Source organism: Meles meles, chromosome 6, assembly GCF_922984935.1.
Source record: "Meles meles chromosome 6, mMelMel3.1 paternal haplotype, whole genome shotgun sequence".
Taxonomy (NCBI): domain Eukaryota; kingdom Metazoa; phylum Chordata; class Mammalia; order Carnivora; family Mustelidae; genus Meles; species Meles meles.
In genome coordinates, this window is record NC_060071.1 from 2,003,110 (window position 1) to 2,023,685 (window position 20,576).

General features: G+C 58.8%; 1 protein-coding gene across 3 annotated transcripts in view; it reads left to right on the forward strand.

Annotated features, from left to right (window-relative positions):
• The first annotated feature begins 7,305 nt into the window (after positions 1-7,305).
• ARNT2 (aryl hydrocarbon receptor nuclear translocator 2) overlaps positions 7,306-20,576 on the forward strand; it is a 141,515-nt gene continuing 128,244 nt past the window's right edge. For 2 of the 3 annotated variants that reach the window (XM_046008751.1, XM_046008755.1), the window contains exon 1: positions 7,306-7,457. In XM_046008751.1, coding sequence (XP_045864707.1) covers positions 7,427-7,457 — 31 coding nt within the window. In that variant the 5' untranslated portion in view covers positions 7,306-7,426. The remainder of the gene's footprint in view (positions 7,458-20,576) is intronic. The other variant, XM_046008750.1, reaches the window with a different exon arrangement.

Genomic DNA, 20,576 nt, shown 5'->3' on the forward strand with positions numbered 1-20,576 from the left:
GCCCTTTGTGGATGAGAGCAGAGGCCTGGCCTCCGGCTGGCCCAAGACCGCAGCCCTGCTGTGGGCAACGGTGCCCAGAAGAGCAGATCCTCCTAACGGGATCCCCGGGAGACACAGGTGGCGACCAGAAGAGAGGGCTGGAGCAGGTGTCATGGGGAGGTGGCCGGCTACAGTGGTGAGGCCCGTGGGAAGTTCAGATCCCTGGAGAACCCCAGGAGATACCCGGGGGGGGGGTGCTGGAAACCTTGTGGGAGACTAGACTCCCTGCTCATGGGAGAGGCGGTGTCCCTGTCATCCTCTGAGACACAGCAATGAAGCCAGGGAAACTGGCCCGCCTTCCCAGCAACCCCCACCTCACCAGGGATGCTGACGCCGCCCAGAGCTGGGACCCCTCTAACCTTCGGTCCCCTGAAGCAAGCAGGGACAACTGGAGAGTTTCTAAGGTTCGCCTCTAACTTACGTTGGAGGTGATTTTTTAAAGTTCAATTCTAAAGTCCCAAGACTGTATTTAAAATATAGATATTCAGAAGACCAAAATCTCAGCCCTCCAGGAGTTAGACTCCGTGGGCTCAAACTAAACGTTCTTCAGCAGAAACGCGCTTATCTCCCCCTGTCAGTGTGACCTGCGGGGAGGGAGCCCTCGTCACCCGTCCCGTTTGTGGCAACACGCAGGCTAATGACGGAGCGGTCGCAGACCAGCTGTCCGGATAATGAGCTCGGTCTGGGCATGTGCTCTCGGAGCGCCGTGCGGGCGCCAGGAGGGTGCTGAGGATCACCTGGGGAGAGAGAGTAATCGTTCACCAACCCCATTGCTCACTTGGCGTTTTTAAGCAGAAACGACCTCTGTACAAACAACATGAGCCCAAAGGCACCTCTTTAGAATTACCCTCTAAGACGGTCAGACAATCTTATTATGCAGAAAAAAAAAATTGCCATCGGTGAGGGTGGTTTCCAAAATGGATTAATAAAACGGGAACGCGGCGACCTAAGAAATCTGAGTAAACGCACACAGCAGCATTTCGCCACCAACAAGGCCAACTCATAAAATGCCCAAGCTGGGAAGTCACGGTGTGAGGCGACTGGAAGTCCTAGAGAGCTGAGCGTTGGGGAGTGGGGGATGCGGTCGCTGCTGGAGACAGAGCCACGGAGCTCCTCCTCATGCACCTGGGGAGCAGGAGGAACTCCTCCCGAGTAGGACGCTGAGCTCAGAGTGCCCCTTACTCATGTTCCTTCCCTCTTGTTCCCCAAGAGTGACTGATGCAGCTTTTAATATAACACGATCCGGATTATAGCAGGAAAAACGATGAAAGCCCAGCCAGGAGGCGCCCTTGGCAGCGTTCACCTTGTGTCCTACTGTGGAGGACACGGGCCAGAGGCGCGGTGGGCTCTGCGTCACTGTGGTCCGGTAAGACGGTCGCCTTCCCCGCATCCCGCCCCCCACTCGCTCCATCATACTAGAATATCTCCTGTGGCTCAGGATAGGAGCTGGGGGCCAGGCAAGAGACAAAAATAGGAAAGTCCAAGCTCACGACTTCATGAAATGCGCATAAACAAGAAACGGATCCCAGCACAGTGGGTGTGTGGCAGAGTAAGGGGACAGCTGCCACACGGAGCCCCTTCATGGGGGAAGCTCCCCAACTTCCGCCGGAAGAGAGGAGGCGATTGGCAATGGACGGTTCCCGAGGAAGCAAAAGCTCCCGGGGGAGAAGGGCATCTTGGGGAAAGGAGGTACCGCGGTGTGCGTCGTGTGTCGGAGACGACAAGGAGCTGGATTTCATCGGAGTGCCATGGCTGGTGGGGAGCGTGGGGGCCGATGGGTGGGTGCGTGGCGCTCCTTTGCAAAGACCTGCCCTCGGACTAATCACAGATGCTTCTGTTTCTTTCTTATACACATTTCCGACTTCTTGCTAAGTCAGTCTCCGCATTTATCTCGGATCATCTTTTCCCTCGTCGTAGTGGCCATCGGTGGAAACAGCCTTACGTTAAAGAATAGAGACACTGTCCCTGTCTCTAGAGCCACGGGCTCCCACCGGGAGGCGCTTTCTTCTTACATGCCTGGGTGTCCCATCCCGAGAGGGGACATGGTCACTGACCCATGGTACGGTTGATCCCGGGGGTGGGCATCGAAGCCAGGGCAGCCCCAGCCTTGAACTCTCTTGCAGGAAGAGCCAGAGTCCCTCTCCACGCGCGGGAGCCAGAGACCGTGCCAACTCTCCCAGTCGGGAGCTGGGTCTGCCCCCCGTGGAGGAAGGTGGGAGTAGCGAGGAGGAGAGAGACAGGCACGGTGAGTCCTGGTGACGCTCAGAGGCACGGTTCGGTTCTCCTGAAGGGTGACTTGTTTGCGTCCTTCTCTCTTCCTTCGGAGTCTTCCGTGGGCACCACGCTGAGCTGCGGAGCCCTCAGCTGCCAAGCGGTAAGTCCTTACGGACAGGCTCCGCCATTTTAACCGGAATGGGGCTCCCTCGTTTTCCTCGATTCCTGCTTGACAAAAGCATTTGCGGCTGTGACTGTTTCTCTGGGGACAGCTTCTGATGTGCAGTCGTCTTCACGCACTTTTCCCAACTGTCGGTCGCTGCGGGTTTGGATTCCCTTTTCCTCCCCCCAAATGTGCCCCCTTTCATCCTTGGCTACTGAACCTTCCTTCTTGGATAACGACCAGTATCAGCAAATACATTTTGCCAACCACATGCGAAATCGTGTTCGAAGCCTTTCTCGAATGTTAGCTCCCTTAGCTCTCACAAAACCTCTGTGGGGTGAGTACTGTTTTCTCCCTGTCTCACAGATGAGGAAACTGAGGCACAGAGATGTAGCCACGTGGCAGGTGAACACAGTGTTTGCACGCAGGCCGTGTGGCTCCCGAGGCCACGATCTGAGAGCACGGTTTACAGAGCTCCACACGGTCGGGAAGGCCACCGGCGACCAAGAAAGCCTGAGACTCCGCTAAGGATGGGGACAGACACCTGCTGCGCCCGTGCCTGAAGAAGCCCAGGTCGTAGGACACCGGGCTCTTCTAGCCGGAGAGCAGCTCCGGGGACGGATTCTCCAGGGAGGAAGCTCGTGCCTGTGGGCATTTTCACCGTAGATGTGTGTCCATTGTGTTCTGGCTTCGGAATGTCCCTTTGTACCACATGCGGGGGCAGAAATCCACTCATCCCAGACTCCTTGAACCAACCAGACTCTCACCTTGACACAGACGGGATCTCCTGTGCAGACGGTGGTCTCCTTCAGACGGAATGCAGGGTCCTGCTGAGGCCTGTATCCCGCCACCCCCTCTTCAAGGAGGTGTCTGGGTGGAGAGGCTGGTGGGGGGCAAGGGCCCTGGGATCCTTGCTCCCCTCATCCAGAGTGGCTGGGTGGTCACCTGGCCGGTGAACTTGAAGGCAGCTTTGGGAGGCCTGGATTGTGGCTGAGATCTGGGGCCCTGGTTTGGAGGCTTTTTTTCGATGAGCCCTGCTCCTTGAGCCACTCGTCCTCCTCCCCTAGGAGCCTGGGAGACTAGACTCAGTATGTCCGGGTCCCCTCACCTGTGGGAACGCAAGGATCCCCAGCATGTGAGACCACGCAGAGGCTCCACAGAGCCGGGAGCGTCACGGGGGGCCCAGCTCTCTGTCCGCATCCCTCAATCCCTCCAGAACCGTCCTGCGTGGTCCCCCTCCTGGGCTCCAAATGGGGGGAAGCCCTCGGCTGGTGGCTTTTCCATCAGCTCAAGGGGGGTGCCTCTGTTGGGACTCAGGCCGGAAGATGGAAGTCGGAACACGTGCGTCTGACAGCCTGTCCTCCCCCTTCCTCTCCCTGCTTTCCCTGGGGCAGAACCAGAGGCTCTGCCCCTTCCCGTGTGTGTGTGTGTGTGTGTGTGTGTGTCTGTCTGTCTGTCTCTCTCTGAGGGGGCAGTTTCCTGCCATATGTTCCTTCTTCTCTGCTGGGTTATCTGAGTCACCTTCTAAAGCCTCCTATGTGTGCAGGGCACCAGCATCACCACATTCAAGTCCACGGTTGCTAGCACTCAGCACTGGGGCTCGCCTCGCCTGCCGTACCGGTGCCGTAAGGCGCTTCACGAAGCTCCAGGGCAGGGAGCAGGGTGCGTTGGTGACAGAGGACACCTGGGCCACCCTCTGTTTCAAAGGCCGTGCTCTTGTCTTTCTCTGCAAACCCGCGGCCCCATCCAGCTCTGGGCTAAGTCCCCGCCTCTGAGCATAACGGGGAGACCCACTAGCCGGGGGCTCCACCACGTTTCTGTCCGGGAAGAGCAACAAGTTGGGAAGAAGTGGGGAGAGAGGGAGGACCGGGGCCGAGCAGCGTGCCGCAGAGAAGTGCCCCTGCTCACAGATTCGGCAGCCTGGCCGTCCGTCTGTCTGTCCTTGCACGCCCTCTTTTCCAGAGGAAGGTCCTGCTTTCATTCCGGGCCTCTTGCTATCTCAAAGGGAAGAGAAGAGAACAATCCTGGGGTCGTCACACATTGTGCGACGGGAGTCCGGTCTCTCGTGTCAGGATTCACAGGACTGGGACGCGGGGCGAGGTGACCGGCTGCTTCCCTCTGCCGGTGCCCGCGCGGTGGCTGCCGGCCCAGGACACTTGTGGGAGAAGCGGGCTCCCCGTCACGGATCACGTGCCGTGGGCCCAGCGGGTCTGCCTTCAGTCCTTTTTTTAAAACATGCAAATCTCAGCTTCCAGTTCCACAGCTTCCTTCGGAATTTAAAAGAGTTCTAGGTTGTTTAAAGGTTGAGCGCAATTCCTGAGCCTGTTAGCTGGTCACAGTCTACTAGCTCTCATAACTAGCACGAGACCACTGTGCTGTGTAAATACCACTCAGTATTCAGCAATGACTAACCGCCCCATTTCCGACTGTTTACTCAGGAGCGGAGGCTTTCCTCCACAATCAATGTTTCTGGGTATTTACCTATTTAACAAGAGGGAAGAGAGGGAGCGAGCGAGACGAGACAGAAGGTAAGGGCCCAGATCCCATTTCTCTAACACTTCGGGACACCTCCCCCGCCCAGCCGCCAAATCCCAGGGCCGTGGGTGAGCCGGTTCCAAGTATTGCAGGCTACCGAGCTGCGTGACCTTGGGATTCTCTCCCCAGAGCCTCTGGTCCCTGATCTGCACAGGGCGAGGGCTGAGTTGGTCAAGGTCAAAGATCACCCACCTGAGAGGTGCAGGGACTGTGGGAGAAGGTGGAATGTCTCCTTCTGTTCACGTCACACCCGTTCTTACCACGGAAAACCACAGCACGGCAGACTCAAAGCAGAGTATGGAAGCGCTGCGGCCCCGAGCGGCTAGCCACGTGCCACCTGTCTTTTGCAAAGGACAAAGGCAAAGAGAAGGATTAAAGATATCCGCCAAGTAACCTTTACAAAATGGGCAGCAGGGCTCAGCACAGTACAGAAGTCAAGCTTGTCAGCAAATAGGCATGTCCGTGTTAGGGGTGTGTGTGTGTGTGTGTGTGTGTGTGTGTGTGTGTGTGGTGATGTGTTATGTCCCCCCAATTCCTTTTTCAGGGCAAAAGTCACAAATATGTTTGTTTGCAGGCGACGTCAAAGGGAGCCGCAGGTCACGGCTGATAGGGACCCCCTCCCCCACCACCGCAAGGAGAAGGGCTGACTTCCAAGGGGCACAGAGGGTGGGAGGTGCAGAGCTCAGTGGGAGCAGGGGTGCGGAGAGGCTGGTGCCCTGCACGGAGACGCGCCACAGACACAGCCACCCGTGGCGAGCAGGGCCGGAAAGGGAACATCTAAGAGGGATTTCCCCTCGTTTGACGTGGTGTGACAAGGTGAACTTGCCCTCGCATCTCCCGCGTGGAGTCTTGAGTCAGGTGCCTACTGCGCATCGGGCGCGTGTGGGTATCCGATGGGCATGTGGAAAGGAAGCTTCTCACTTGGTGTCACATTGGGAGCACCGGGGACATTCTAGTCCGTTCAAGGATGCCGGGGCTGCCAGCCGACGTCCGAGTTGCTCTTTCTCTCATCACCTCCCTGGGCCGGGCCTATCGCATGGCCAAATGCGACATGAAATGAAAGATCTTCTCCATCCGCCTCTCCATGCCCTGCTCATTTCATCAAAGCCCAATTTTCATTTTCCCTGATCACTCACTCCGTGGTCTCTCTGCCTGCGTCCCTTCAGCCTACCCCCACCCCCAACTGTGTGCGTCCCGAGTAGGACCATCTTCTTGGGGCTCTCCACCTCCCCAGCCCCAGGCTAGGCCCTGGGAGAACAGAGCCCCCGTGGCTTCCTTTCCACCCTATGCCCAGCACCTAGCTGGCACACGGCAGACACTCGATGTCTGCCCAGTCGATAACCAAATGAATATCATTAAGCGCCTGTTAGCTCAGTAGTCACAAATACTCCCCAAAGACAGTGCCTGTTTGAAAATACATCCCAGGCACTGTTTTTCTACCCTCCCCCCATGCTTCTCTGGAGGGGTGTGAAAGAGCGGATGCTTCTGCAAACATGTCTCATGTAGGAGCCATCTTGCCCTTCTCTGGCTCTCACCTGGGATGGACTCATTCATCCATGTGAGCTTTGCACCTGGGGCACCCGCCTCGCCCAGTTTTCTTCCTATGAGCCATGAGCTTTCACAGCCATCGGAGTGTCTGCGGGAAGAACAGAGGGTCCCCCAGCTCTGCAGCGTAACCTCACCAGGACATGCAGATCAAAACATTTAAAAATCTGTTCAATTCTCTTTGGTTGTGTCCCCACGGCTCTTGCAACAACCTCGGGTCATAGCCAAGGCCAGTCCCTCCGCCGGAGGAGCAGAGCTGGGTGCCCTCCTCAGCGCTAAGTCGTTCACGATTCCCGGGCCGGCTGCCGCCTGCCGGGCCGGGGTGGGCACCCAGCGCGCCCCCAAGCTGTCCGGGCGGGCCCTGGGAATTTCTGGGCGCCGGGCGCCCACCCCTCGGCCGCGGCTCCGGCCCCCGGAGAGCCAGGCGGCACGGCCCCGGCATGCTAAGTGGGCCGCACTGGGCGCCTTTGTTCCCCGCGCCTCTAAGGACCGCTTCCCTCTGCATCTTAATGGGCTGCTCGCCCCACCCGCTCGGCGCCCCGGCCCCGGCCTCCGCGCTGTGTCCCGGACACCCGCGCGCCGGCCGGTCCGCCCCCCGCCCCCCGCCCAAACCCGCGCGGGGTCGGCCCGAGCACCTGCGCCCGCCGCGCCCCGCCCCCACCCGCACCCGCACCCCCACCCCGGGGGGCCCGCGGCGCAAGTCTCGCGGTGCTACGGCCCGGCGGGGAGCGGCGGCCCGCGCCCCCCGCCGCGCGACAAAGGCCGGCCCGGGCTGCGGGGCGGGGCGGGCGGCGGCGGGGGGAGCGGAGGCAGCGCCCGCCCGCGCCGTCCTTTGTGTGGCGGCGGCGGCGGCGCCTGGGCCCGTCCGCCCTCCGGGGCCGGGCTCCGCGCCGCGCTCCGCCCCGCCCGGCCTCCCGGCCTCCCGGCAAGATGGCAACCCCGGCGGCGGCCAACCCTCCGGGTGAGTAGCGGCCGCGCCCGCCCGCAGGCCCGGCCGGGGCCCCGCGCGCACCGGGGACGGGGGGAGGGGCCGGCGCGCTCCGGGGCCCGCGCGTCGCAGCATCAGCACCGGCCCCGCGGGCGTGGACGCGGGCCTCGCGGCCCCCGGAGCGCAGCGCCGGCCCGCGACCCCCTGGGCTTCCCCATCGCGCGCCGCCGCCGGGTCGCGTCCCGGGCCCCGCGGCGTCTCCGGCGGCGGTCGGGGCGGCGGGAAAAGTTTGGAGCCGGATTCAACAGGGTGGCCCGGGGTGGAAGTCGCGCCTTCCCCCGCGCGGTCCGCCCCCGGGCGCCGGTCCCCTGCGCCCCCCGTCCCCGCGCCGCGCCCTGGTCCTCGGTGGGCACCGGCGCCCGGTCCTCAGCACCGCGGCGGCCGGAGCATCCCCGCCCGGTCCGGCTCGGGCCCGCTGCTTCCGCGGGCGGGTGCGGTCCGCGACCCCCCTGCGCGCCCCGCAGACCTGGGACTGGTGACTGGGTCAGGAGGAGCGGGCATGTGTCCCTGTTCGGGACTGGGAGCAGGGAGTTCTGTTTCCGGCGGGGAGGATGCCCTACCTGGTGAGGAGGCTTCCCCGAGGGGCGCCCCAGGATGGGAAGGGGGGACACCTGGGCTGGCGGCTGTCAAGTTTCGGGTGCTGCGTGCTGACAGCTGCCGTCCAGCCCTGGTGCTCACTAGGCCCCTGAGGAGGATGCCAGCGGCAGTCAGACCCCGCCAGCCCTCCAGGAAAGGTCCCTGTTAGAGGTTCAGGTTTGGGGTGGGGGGGTTGCCTAGTACAGAAGAAAGTACAGGTCGGTCGTCAGAGTTAGGAGTAAAGGGTCCCTCCATCTTTGGCCAGGGAAAGCTTCTGGAGATGAGACGTTTCCCAGCCCACCTTGGTGGGACCGGAGGGTTCGCATGTGCAGAGCTGGGGGCCCACGGTCCCTGCAGGGGGAGGGGACAGGTGGGGGGGGGCAGATGCACACTGGGTAGGTCTCAGTGAGTCCGCGGGGCGTTGGGGTTACAGGAGGGAGCGGTGGGATCTCACAGACTTGTTTGTCTTTGAAGGACACTTTGAGGAGTCTGCCTCCCCCCCCCCCCCCGGAACACACACATTAAGGAGTCCTCAGTGGTATTGAACGAGGAAGTCGCATGATCACTTCTTCAGGAAGGCGGACTTCTAGATAACATCGGAAGGCGCGAGCCTGGAGGCAGGGAGGCTGGTTGAAATGAGGCCCGTGGTCGGCGGGGGGAGGGTGGTGAGATGGCCAGGACCCGGCTCTGGACAGAAAGGAACAGCGTCCTTGGGCAGGTTGGGGGGAGGTTGGACTTGGCACAGCTCAGATGTGGGTAAGAGTAAAAGGGGGAGGCCCTGGAGACACAGAGGTGGGGAGTCCGAGGCGTTCCCAGGAAGGAGGCTCCGTGAGACACAGGGAGTCTTGGCGCTCAGATCGGGAGCTGGTGGTCCCGAACGGTGAGCAGAGCGTGTCCCGTGTGGACACAGCTGCTCCGGTTGGCTGGTTCCCGGAGTCTGTGGCTTCAACCTGGTCGGCTGCTGGAAAATCAATAGCAAACCGATGGACTTCAATGTTATGACATTTAAAAAAAGTGAAGGCAGTTAAACGAAGATACCGTAGAGGCTTACATTGGAAAGAAGAGCAGTCAGAGCAGGCATTCCGACATATCCACCCACGGAAGCCCTTTCAGCACACCGGGAAAGGGGTTCGACCCATACATTGTTCCAGAGCCACCTGGACTCCCTCGGGGCAACTGCCTGGCTTGGCGGGGCCGGGCACCCGAATGCCTGCGTCTGGGCCTGCGGGAGACTCTCCTGCTGCAGGTGTGGGTCATCGTGGGTGGGAGCCCGAGAGGGAGACTGCAGACTGGACTGACTATAGAGGCAGGGCCCGCAAGCCTGTCGCCAGAGCCCACTGCCCGGGAGCGGGAGTCCCTTATGCTTCTTTGAACACAGCCCCCTCTTCCTCCCTCTTCCCTCTCCCGGGATGTTGTTGCTTTGCAAAGGGTAAGAGCTTGGTAAACACAGGCAAATGCACCAGGAGGCACTGAGATTTATTTGTGCTGCTCCTTCGTGCCCAGGGTCCAAAGGCCACAGCCTGTCGCCTCTGCCCCAGTGCCCACTGGTTCCGTTTTCACAGCCCGGGGCTGCCCGCCGGCAGGCCCCTGTGCCATTAGCTGTCTCCGTAAGGCATGGGGAGGGCGCTCTGTGTCTGCGATGCTGGACGGAGCTGGAGTCTTCCCATTCTCCGGGTGTTCGGGTGATATGACCCCCATTTAAACCTCTGATTTGCCGCTCGCAGATCTCCTGTTTGGGATTCTAGCGCTCCTTGGGGGGGCCGTGGTCTCTGAGGAGAGAAAGGCTGGGCTCCCCCGAGTTCTCTTGTCTTGTGCCCCCCGGTCTGGGCGTCCAGTTATGCCTGACCCCTCCCTGCTCCAGACCCTACATGGCTCACTGATTCTCCCTGTTCTCTCTGGCCGGGGTCGACCTCTGTGCCCTAGACCAGGGGCTGGTGTTCTAGAATCTTCTGTTGGGTGTGTGCGTTGTTTGTTTCACTCCCTTTTTGGGTGATATTTAGGCATTTCTGATTTATATGGAATAGGGAAGGTTTAGATTCGTTTCACGCGTGGAAGGTTATCCATAACCGAATCGGCACGGGGGACAAGGGGGCTGCCTTTCCGGTGCCTGCACTCCACCGTCATCTTTGTAGCGGAAGCAGGAGGGTCTCAGGTACAGTGAGAGCGGAGAGCATCGGGAAGGCGCCATCGGGACGCTCCCTGCGATGAGCATTTACAGAGGAGTTAATGAGTTTTGCTTGCACACGGTAAAGGAATCGAAAGGTATGATTTCAGAGACTTAGAATTTCTACTTTTTTCCTGAAGTCAATGACTAGACTTCTTTTCCCTCCCTGTTTCTGGTCTTCCGAATTGAGTGTGTGGTGTGGGAAGGTCGTCCTCGGGGCAAACAGCTGTAGGCGGAGGACGTTTGGGTCAGTTCAACAGAGGCATCGAACACTGCGGACGCACCAAGCACTGCTCCGGGTTTGGGCCAGGGTGAAGGTGAGGAAGGGCGCTCTTGGACCTCAGGGAGTTCCGAGGCTAACGGGAGGCACGAGGACACTGACTTGGTAGCGAACAGTCGCATGAGGTGCTGGACAGGTGTGCTGCGTGGTGCTGGGCACGTACACAAAGCCTTGGGGGGTGGGGGGCTAGCTGCTGTTTAGAGCGGAGAGAGCTCTTGTCCTACGGAGAACCTGGGGTCATCCGGGCTCGGGTTATGTGGGCAGACTGGGGAAGGCACGGGCTGTCCTCCGGTGGCTGTCCTCGCAGTGCTCCTGGGGACCCAGATGGACACCCAGGGATGCGGTGGACTCAGAGCTCCGGGGGATGCCCGTGGAGCTTGTGGGGGGCCCCGTGGCCCTGCCCACCCCTCTGCCCCAGGGCGGAGGAGTGCCCAACCCCGCAGACCCCGGAAGCCCGATTTCTTTACATATCGCATTTCACGGAATTCACGGGCCCATCAATTACGAGATACATCGCTGTTGTAGGAACCCCAGAGGGGAAGCTCTGCAGCTCAGCCCAGACTCACCATCAGTTACGCAAGGTACGTCCCTCTCAGGTTGCTTTAAAAATGTGCATTTAGAATCAGTCAAGTACTGTGCATTAAGTAAAAAGTTTATTTTGCTGCTGGACCATACACATGTGAAACCTATGGTCTTCTTTTTTAAAAAATGCATTTAAATTCAGTTAATTAACATACAGTGTTGGTCTGCTCTACAGTAAAGAATCTTTGTAAGGTTGATCTTGTAGCCGTGTGCCATGAACCTGGCTGCGCACTTACAGCCCGTTGGCTTCTGCCCCGTGAACGGAGTGATGTCTGAGAGAGAGGCTGGTCTGTCCCTCAGCCAGTATTTACTGAGCAACTACTATGTGCCAGGTACTGAGAGCTTGGTTGTGGGTGGTCAGCAGTGCGTAACCAGGACCGCCATGACCGCTGAGCTCCTTGCTGCCCGCGGGCACAGGCAGCCGTAAGAAGCCCACAGATGTGTTAGTTATAAAATTGTTAACGGTGTGAAGAAATGAAGGAGGTTTGAGGCTTGCCCCTTGGAGGGGAAACCTTTTTTAAAATTCTTTGTTAGCGTTTGATTGTATTACTTTCCCTTATCGATTGCCCCACAGACAGCAAACTTGGTATCGGTCACCAGGTTTCGAATCAGAGCGCTCTGATATGACAGTTTCTACAAAACAAGCTAAAGGACATTCTATCCTGGGTCCCTAGGCGGTCACGGTTTTTAAGAGTTGGGTACATTCATCGAGGTGTCCTGGTGTTTGCTGGTTATCTTGCACGAGCAGTCAGAGCTGTGTACGTAGCACGGACATCGTTGCTGCTCCCACGCTCCCAGACATTTTGTAGGTGACAGCAGGTGGGCGTGGGGCCCCATGGGGCCCGGCGGAGGTGCCAGGTATCTGATCCGTAATGTAGCTGAGGTTCCGTAAGGCAGTCCTTGGGGGTCAGGGGACCAGCCCTCGCGGCTGGCTGCGGGGATGGGATGCCTTCTGCTATGGGGCGGACGCACCTGTGAGTAGAGGAGGTATAAACGGACAGTAGGTGTGGACGATGTAATGAGATGCCGCGGGAGATTATACTTCAGGTTGAGATTAAACGTATTTGATTTTCTTTTTTCGTGGTCGAGTGTAGTCGACACACAACGTCGTGGGAGTTCCCGGCCTGTCACCTAGTGATTCCGCGGCACACGGTGCGCCGGGCCGGGCTCATCCCAGGTGCCGCTACCACCTGTCGCCGCCCAGCGCGGCCAGGATACGGCTGACTGCGTTCCCTGTGCCGATCCTTTCATTCCCGTGACTTACTCGTCCCGTACCTGGAAGCCCGGACCTCCCGCTCCCCTTCCGGCATTTTGCCCGCCCCCTGACTCCCCCCACTGGTGACCACCAGTTTGCTCTCTGTGTTCGTGAGTTTTCTGTTCATGGTTTGGTCTTACAGCTCTCGCCTCTAAGTGGAGTCGCGTAGTGTGTGTCTTTCCCCGTCCGACTTGTGTCACTTAGCAAGTGCCCTCTAGGTCCTTTCGCGTCCTTGCAGACGACAAGGCCTCATTCTTTATTCTCGGCCGAGTCCTACTCGGTTGCGTGTCTGTGCGTGTACGCACCCCATCTTCACCCGTGCGTCTGTCGACGGACCCTCGCGTTGCCTCCTTGCCTTGGCTACTGTAGATCCTGCTGCGGGGAACACAGAGTTACATGTATCCTTTTGAATTCGGTTCTGTTTTCTTTGGGTAACTGCCCGGGGTGGAATTGCGGGATGGTAGGGTAAGTCTGTTTTCAGTGTTTTGGAGGAAGCCCTGTGCTCTTCTCCGGAGCGGCTACACCCATTTGCTTTCCCAGCAACAGCGCACGAGGGTCTCTTTCCCCGCATCCTCGCCAGCACTGGTTGTTTCTGCTGCTACTGATTTTAGCCCTTCTGACCGGGGTGAGGCGGGACCTCACTGTGGTTTCGACCTGCCTTTCCCCGATGCCGAGTGATGTGGAGCATCTTTTTGGGTGTCTGCTGGCCATCTGCATGTCTTCTTTGGAGACGTGTCTGTTCAGGTCCTCTGCGCATTTTTTAACCAGATTATTTGTTATTTGGTGTTGGGTCGTGCATGGTCTCTCTGCATTTTAGATATTAACGCTTTATCAGCTGTGTCATTTGGCAAGTATCTCCTCCCCTTCCGCAGGCTGCCTTTTCGATTTGTTGACTGTTTCCTTCTCAAGCATTTTATCTTGATGAAGTCCCACCAGTTCATTTTTGCTCGTTTCCCCTGCCTGAGGAGATGTCGCTAGAAAAATGTTGCAATGGCTGATGTCCAAGATGACTGTCTACTTTTCCTTTTAGGAGTTGTGTGGTTTTGGGTCTCAGGTTTAGGTCTTTCCTCCATTTTGAGTTGAGTTTCGTGCGTGCTGTACGAGGGGTCCAGTTTCATTCTTCCGCACGTGGTTGTCCAGTTTCCCCGGCACCATGTGTTGAAGAGACTAGACTGTCTTCTGTATTCTTGTCTTGAGGAGGCAACCTGTGAGCTGCGATCCGGGGGATGAAGAGAAACACATGCAAGGAGGTGTGTTCTGGACAAAGGGAAGAACATCTACAAAGGCCCTGAGGTCTGAAGGGCTGGTTTGCCTTGAGGAACCAGAATAGTACAGAGTGGCCAGTGGTCCAGGAGGGGTGAAGTGGGGTGGGAAGCTGGAGGCCGGCTCCCGGAGGGAAGGCCGTGGAGTCGGTCAGACTTTAGGTGCAGTAGAAGGCCGCCACGGGGTCCGGAGCCGGGGAGGGTCGTGCTCTGCCCTGCATGTCACCGCGCTGTCCCCGGCTGCTGTGTGGAGAGCGGATTGGAAGGCCGGATGTGAGGCAAGACTCCAGCTGGAGGTTGCTGGCGTGGCCCGGCCGGCAGGGATATGGAGAGAAGTAGGAGGAGGTGAGAGACGTTGGGGCTGGCATGCCACGCCGAACAGCGCCGGGCACCAGGCTCGTCCTCGTCCGTCACAGTGGGCTGCCCCCCCATGTAGCCTCCTGCCGCAGCTCTGTGTTTGGGCAGAGCTATCAGGACTCTGTGGCAGGGTGTGGGAGAGGGTGAGAGGAACAGGAGGAGTGGGGGAGGCCCCCGCCGCCCGTCTTGACGCCTGGGTGGTGGGAGGCCACAGGAAGGTGGAGACACACGGGGCCGGGGGGCGTGCTTGAGGCTTCAGCATTAGACACAAGTTGGGGCACCCCCGGGACACAGGACTGGAGCTGTCGGGGAGGCAGCGGCCACTTGGCCCCGGGGACCTGGGCTGCAGAATGAACACATGGGGAGGGATGTCAACTAGCCTTTCCCCAGCTCCGCCGAGCGCTTTTCTTGGGGGTAGTGAGCCCCAGAGGACAGACCAGGGTGGCTGAAGCACTTCGGTCCCCGGCAGCACACCCACTCACCGCTTCACTGCGGGTCTGTGCTGACTGTCCCTCACCTGCCTAGGGACATCCTTTCTGCCTCTCTTCCTCTTCCCCTAAGGTCATGTCTGCGCGGGGCTGTGAGGTCAGGAGCACGCCCTGGTGTGGTCGGGCGGCGCACCGCTGCGTGTGGAGACATGGGGCTTTCAGACAGAGGCTGTGGGGCGGTCATTGTGCGGGGCAGGCTGGCGGGGCAGGCTGGGGCAGGCTGTGTGCGGATGCACACAGAGCTTCCTGTGAGCAAATACAAACTCTCTCCCGCCTCTGGCCCAACCTCTGCATTCGAGGGCTTTTGCTGACACCCAGTTCACCTGTCTCTCCTGCCCACGCCCCCTCACGTGGGAGTGTTTCCTTGTCCAACACTGGTTTCTCCTGGTCTCAGCTTGGATTCTTACTCACCTGGGGGAGGGGGCGGGCCACTCCCGATGCCTCGATCCAGATAAAGCTGCCTGCACGGCTCTCTGCTGGGGCCCTGTGGGTGGGCTTCACACCCGGAGCACTTTGCCTCACCGGGAATGAGATGGTAAACCGTGTAGTCATTGGTGGACGCCTGGGTCTCTTGCTGGCCTGGAAGCCCCACGGGGGTGGGGGGGGATGCCTTCCTCACTGTGCAGCCCCAGCACCTGTCGTATCGTGTCTGGCATATCCAGGAAGGTGGATGCCTGGGTGCCTGGGTGCTGGGGTACATTGGTGCCTAGGTGACTGGGCGTATGGATGCCTGGGTACCTGGGTATGTGGATGTGTGGGTGTATGAATGCATGGGTGCCTGGGTGCGTGGGTGCCTGGGTGCATAGGTGCATGGGTGAATGGGTGCATAGGTGCATGGGTGTGGGGGTGCAGGGGTGCCTGGGTGCATAGGTGCGTGGGAGCCTGGGTGCCTGGGTGCATAGGTGCGTGGGTGCCTGGGTGCATGGGTGCCTGGGTGCATAGGTGTGTGCATGCCTGGGTGCCTGGGTGCATAGGTGCGTGGGTGCCTGGGTGCATGGGTGCGTGGGTGCCTGGGTGCCTGGGTGCATATGTGCATGGGTGCGTGGGTGCCTGGGTGCATAGTTGCGTGGGTGCATAGGTGCGTGGGTGCATGGGTGCCTGGGTGCCTGGGTGCCTGTGTGCGTGGGTGCCTGGGTGCATGGGTGCATGGGTGCGTGGGTGCCTGGGTGCATGGATGCATGGGTGCCAGGGAATTGTGTCACAGCTTTGTATGTGGCTGCCTGTACATGCCTGCCTTGAAGACAAGAAAGCAAGGCTGCAGGCAGTGTATTTGCAGGTCTCTGAAACAGGAGGCCAGAGCTGTCTAATTTAGATTCTGGTCTTCGTTTGTGGGAACTGATTTTGATCTGTAAATCCTACCAGGGTAGTCCCTCCCCAAACCAGTTCTTCCAGACTTTATCTCATTATAAAGGAAACTTGGAGAAGCACAAATCTTATCACCCTTCCCAGGAAGGGAGGTCAGACTGGTTATAACCTGGCCACCAGCTGGGGGTAGCAGAAAACCTGTCCCCATCAGGTCCCTTGTTAGAGTCCTGCTAGGGTCCTCCTGGAAGAGGTCCTCCCCTCCCTGCCATCTGTGTGCAGAACCACGGATGGGGCTTGCGTAGTGACCGGCCACTACAGATAAGGTCCACTTGGGACTGGCCAGAGCCAGGGGCAGCTTCATTTCTGTTCAAAGGACCACCCCCCCATCCCCCCACTGGTGGCTGCTGCGGTTGCAGCAGTCAGAGGCCGGAGCCCTGGGCCGATAAGGAGCCTCTGGCTTTCCAGACTGCAATAGCTTGACCATTTTCCAGGCAAATCCACAAACAAGCAAGAATGTTCACAAGCAAGTGGTTCCCGTATTTGTACATTGTACGGAAAGAGGACCCGTCTTCTCTCACTCTGGTTGTGCTGAGAGAATGGCCAGGCAGAGCCGCGGGGTCCCCTAGCCCCTGCTGACCGGCCCCCTTCTGTCGTCCTCATAGCTGTCCCCTCCTCCGAGGCCAGCAGTATACCTGCTCATTCTGAACAGAGCAGCCCGCAAATGTACAAAAGCGAAGGTACTTCCGACACCCACCACGAACACCCCTGCGTGTGTCATTACAGACGTTCCCCCAAGGCGCGCACGCGCGTACAGAGTCCGGGGCATCCTTGCGTCGTGTCGTCCTCCCGTCTTGGCGGCCGGGTCACCGTGGTCTTCGTGTGCCTGCCCGTGTCCGTTCTCTCAGCCTCTCCTGTTGGGGGGCGTTTGGTGCGCTTCTCCATCCGCCCGAGTCCCGCACAATACAGTCACAGCTATCCCCAGAGATAAAGAGGTTGTGACCCGATTCCTTGTCTCCCTTATCTTAACGTCCTGGGAGAGAATCCACCCGGCCGGTGGGTTTCTGTGTTTGCATCTCCACCTGGTTTAGGCAGAGCTTAAACCCGAGGCTCAGCCCAGCTCTGAGACCTGCCTGGGGCCCCGCCATGTAAGTGGGGGAGCAGGACGTGGGCCCCTTGCCACGTCACCTCGCCCACGTGGCCTTCTCCCCGTGGAAGGGGCCGGTAACCGTCCTAGAAGGCTCTGATCGCTGCCGAGTGTCCACACACGCACCTGGACGGAAGGACACGTTTCCAGCCAGACCGGCCGGCTGCCCGGTGCCCGGGGCTGAGAGAGCTCACGGCGGGGTTGGGGGCTGTTGTCTCTTTGCCTGCGCGTCGTGGCTTAGCCGGTTGGTGCCGTTATTCCAGCTTCAGATGCAGGTTCAGGAGGTTTTAGTGACGGAGGGAAAGTGTGTGTTCAATTTGGTCCCTCCTGCACTGGGCCCCTCTCTACCCAGGCCCCGGAGGCAGAAGACAGGCTTGGTGTCGGACAGCCAGGGAGGACCCCCCGGAGGGCACCAGGGGCGCTGTGCAGAAAAGTCACTGAAGCTGGTAAGTGACCGAAGGGAGGCAGGAGAGCGATGTGGCTGCTTTAGGACCTCAGCTAATGAGCTGAGTTCCAGACTCCCAGGCCCCAGGAGGCCTGAAGTTGATTCATGCCCCCATTTTTTTTTAAAGATTTTATTCATTTGCAGAGAGATGGAGAGAGCACGAGCGGGGGCAGGGGCAGCAGGCAGAGGGAGAGGGAGAAGCAGACCCCCCAGTTGAGCTGGGAGCCCGATTTGGGACTCAGTCCCAGGACCCGGCATCATGACCTGAGCCAAAGGCAGTCATTTAACGACTGAGCCCCCCCAGGCGCCCCACCCCCATTGTTTTAAATTCATGGTACGTGGATGATTCTGTCTCCTCTTGCAGGGACCTCTGACTGAGCTGTGTGGCAGAGCACCGGGGAGGCTGGCATGGGGGGGCAGAGGCGTGTCCACACGACGCAGAGCTGCAGGGGGCATCGGTGGTGTGGTGGGCTTCCTGGTTGTCACAGCCCTGGGGTGGGGGTGCCCTTGGCGGGGGTGGGGATGCTGCCTAACCTCTTGCAGTCGCAGGGCAGCCCCCCTACAACAAAGACTTCTCCAGAGGTCGGGAAGCCCTGGTCTGTGCGGATGGGACTGCTTGTCACCTCTGGGCCATGGCAGCTGGAAAGGGGACCCGGAAGGTCTGTGGGACGAGTGGCCAGCAGAGAGGTAAGGGGCTGGCTCTTGCGACCACTGCCGGGTGTAAGAAAATCCAGTGGTGGAAGGATGAGACGACCCCCTTCAGATCATTAGGACACCCATGAAGAAAGTTAATTTAAATGTGAAATAACAGAACGGCAGGAATTTTTTATTATTATTTTTAGAGCAGCACTGATGTTTCTATCCCATCAGCAGTTTGAGACGAGGCGTAGTCTGGAATCATTTGCTGTAATTTGATATGCTTGATGGAGTCCAGGCCCCCCAAAGAATAAAATGAATGAATGTGATCAAGGCTCACAGCTGTGTTCTCTCCTATTGAAAGCATTTCTCACCAGAAAACTTCCAGCGCGGCTCAGGCAGCCTTCCCCCATGCCCCCGCCGCCCGAAGGGTGCTGTGCCCCATGCGGGGGGATAGAAGGATGCTGAGCGCAACAGGCCGGCTGCGTGCGTGGCCCGCGGCTTCTGGACCGCCCCCGAGAGCAGGTGTTGTCGGGACAGGTTTATGCAAGCGACCGACAGCACGCTGGGGGCAGAGGGCACGCAGACCCCCGCCGGCTCCTCTGACGGGCAGAGAAGGATACTGAAGGGGTGGGCTTGGGGCAGAGAGCTCCGTCTGGGACAGGAGCCTGTGCCTTTCCCTAACGTCCGCCTCCAGCTGCCTGCCCGGCGTATCTGTCTGTGTGTCCCCGAGGCTCCGCCAAGCCCGTACCTCCTCTACCTCCTCCCCCCGGCGGTCCCCAGTGGTAATGAGTCTCCGTCCACTGGCCAGAGCCAGACACTAATTATTTTAATTGCCTATCCACCTAATTAAAAAAATATTAATTTGCATGCCATCCGTGCGCTCACAGTGGCGTGCAGAGCCAGGCGCGTTTTTTCCGCTTTTCCGGAGCTCACCTCGTGGTCGGGGAGTCGGCCGCTTATGAAACGATCCCATGCGTGAGGCTCTCCACAAAATAAGGAATAGGAAAGAAAGGAGTCTTTGTTTCAGAGGCAACAGGCGGCTTCCGAAATGTCGTGAGCAGGGTGTGACGTGACCCGAGCAGTTTCTGGAAAGCTCTCTCCGGCCACTGCATCCGCCAGCTGGGTGAAGGACACCGGCTTCAAGGCCACATGGGCAGTCCAGGTGGGGGATGGGGGCAGCCCGCTCCAGGGGCGGTGGACATGGGGGGAGACGGGGGGACCATGGGGTAGGTTAGGAGTGAAGCCGACTGAGCTGATGACAGGCTGGACTTAGCTAATGCGGGGACCGAGCAGCCGGGTTCCTGATGCACCCCGGGTAGGGGGAATTAGGGCACCATGTCCCAAGGCAGCAGACGCGAATGAGGTCCGGGAATTTGGGGGTATTTGGGGGAAGGTGGCGGGGAACATGTTTGTTCTTGGACTTGTGGAGCTCAAAACACCCAGGTGATGCGGGGATTTGCCAGAAACCTCTGAGTTTTCCATTCCAGTTTCGTTTCCGTTCCAGTTGGCACCTTTCGTTTTTTTTAAACCCCAGTGTCCCCCATCCCTCGCACGAGGCCTGGCACATAATTGGTGCTTAATACATATTTCTTGAGTGGATGACCGAATCGGCCTCCCTCTCTCCCAGATGACAAACCAATGAAGAGTTATGCCATCACCTGAGACCCGCAGGCATGACATTCCTCAGGGAACACACAGCTGCCTACCTGTTCCTGGAGAGACTAAAAGCGGCCTTATCTCGAGGACAGCCAGACCTCCAAGGCCCTGCAGACCCTGCTCTCAACGTGCAGAAATTCCTTAGAAACATATGTCATCTCTACCCGCTGTGTCCACAAACCCGAAAGCACAGAATCAGTCACGCCTCACCTTCCCAGGGCAGCTCGCTCTGCCCCCGCGTCCCGTCCCCGTGCTTTCATAAAAGCACCCTTTTTGCACCAAAGTCGTCTCAAGACTGTGGCACTTGGTGACGCCACAACACTAGGAAGAAGGACATTCTCTCGCATAGTGACAGTCTGCGACCCGAATCAGGAAGTCCGCACTAATATGACAGTGACATCTGACCCACGGACCTTATGCGTATTGTCCGTGTGGTGTTCTTCAGAGCCAGAAACATCCTTTGCCTGGCTGTAGGATTAATCCAGGGTTGCAAATTGTGTTTAGTTGTGGTGTCTCTCTCTCCTTGTAGCGTTTTCTAACGAAGTGTAACTGACACACAGTGTAAGTGACACCATTTAACTGATGCACAGTGTCACTGACCGCACAGTGTAACTGACACAGTGCAGCTGAGGCACAGTGTAACTGACACAGTGTAACTGAGGCACAGTGCAACTGACTGCACAGTGTAACTGACACAGTGCAGCTGAGGCACAGTGCAACTGACACAGTGTAACTGACACAGTGCAACTGACTGCACAGTGTAACTGACACAGTGCAACTGAGGCACAGTGCAACTGACACAGTGTAACTGAGGCACAGTACAACTGACACAGTGTAACTGACTGCACAGTGTAACTGACACAGTGTAACTGAGGCACAGTGCAACTGACACAGTGTAACTGAGGCACAGTGCAACTGACACAGTGTAACTGAGGCACA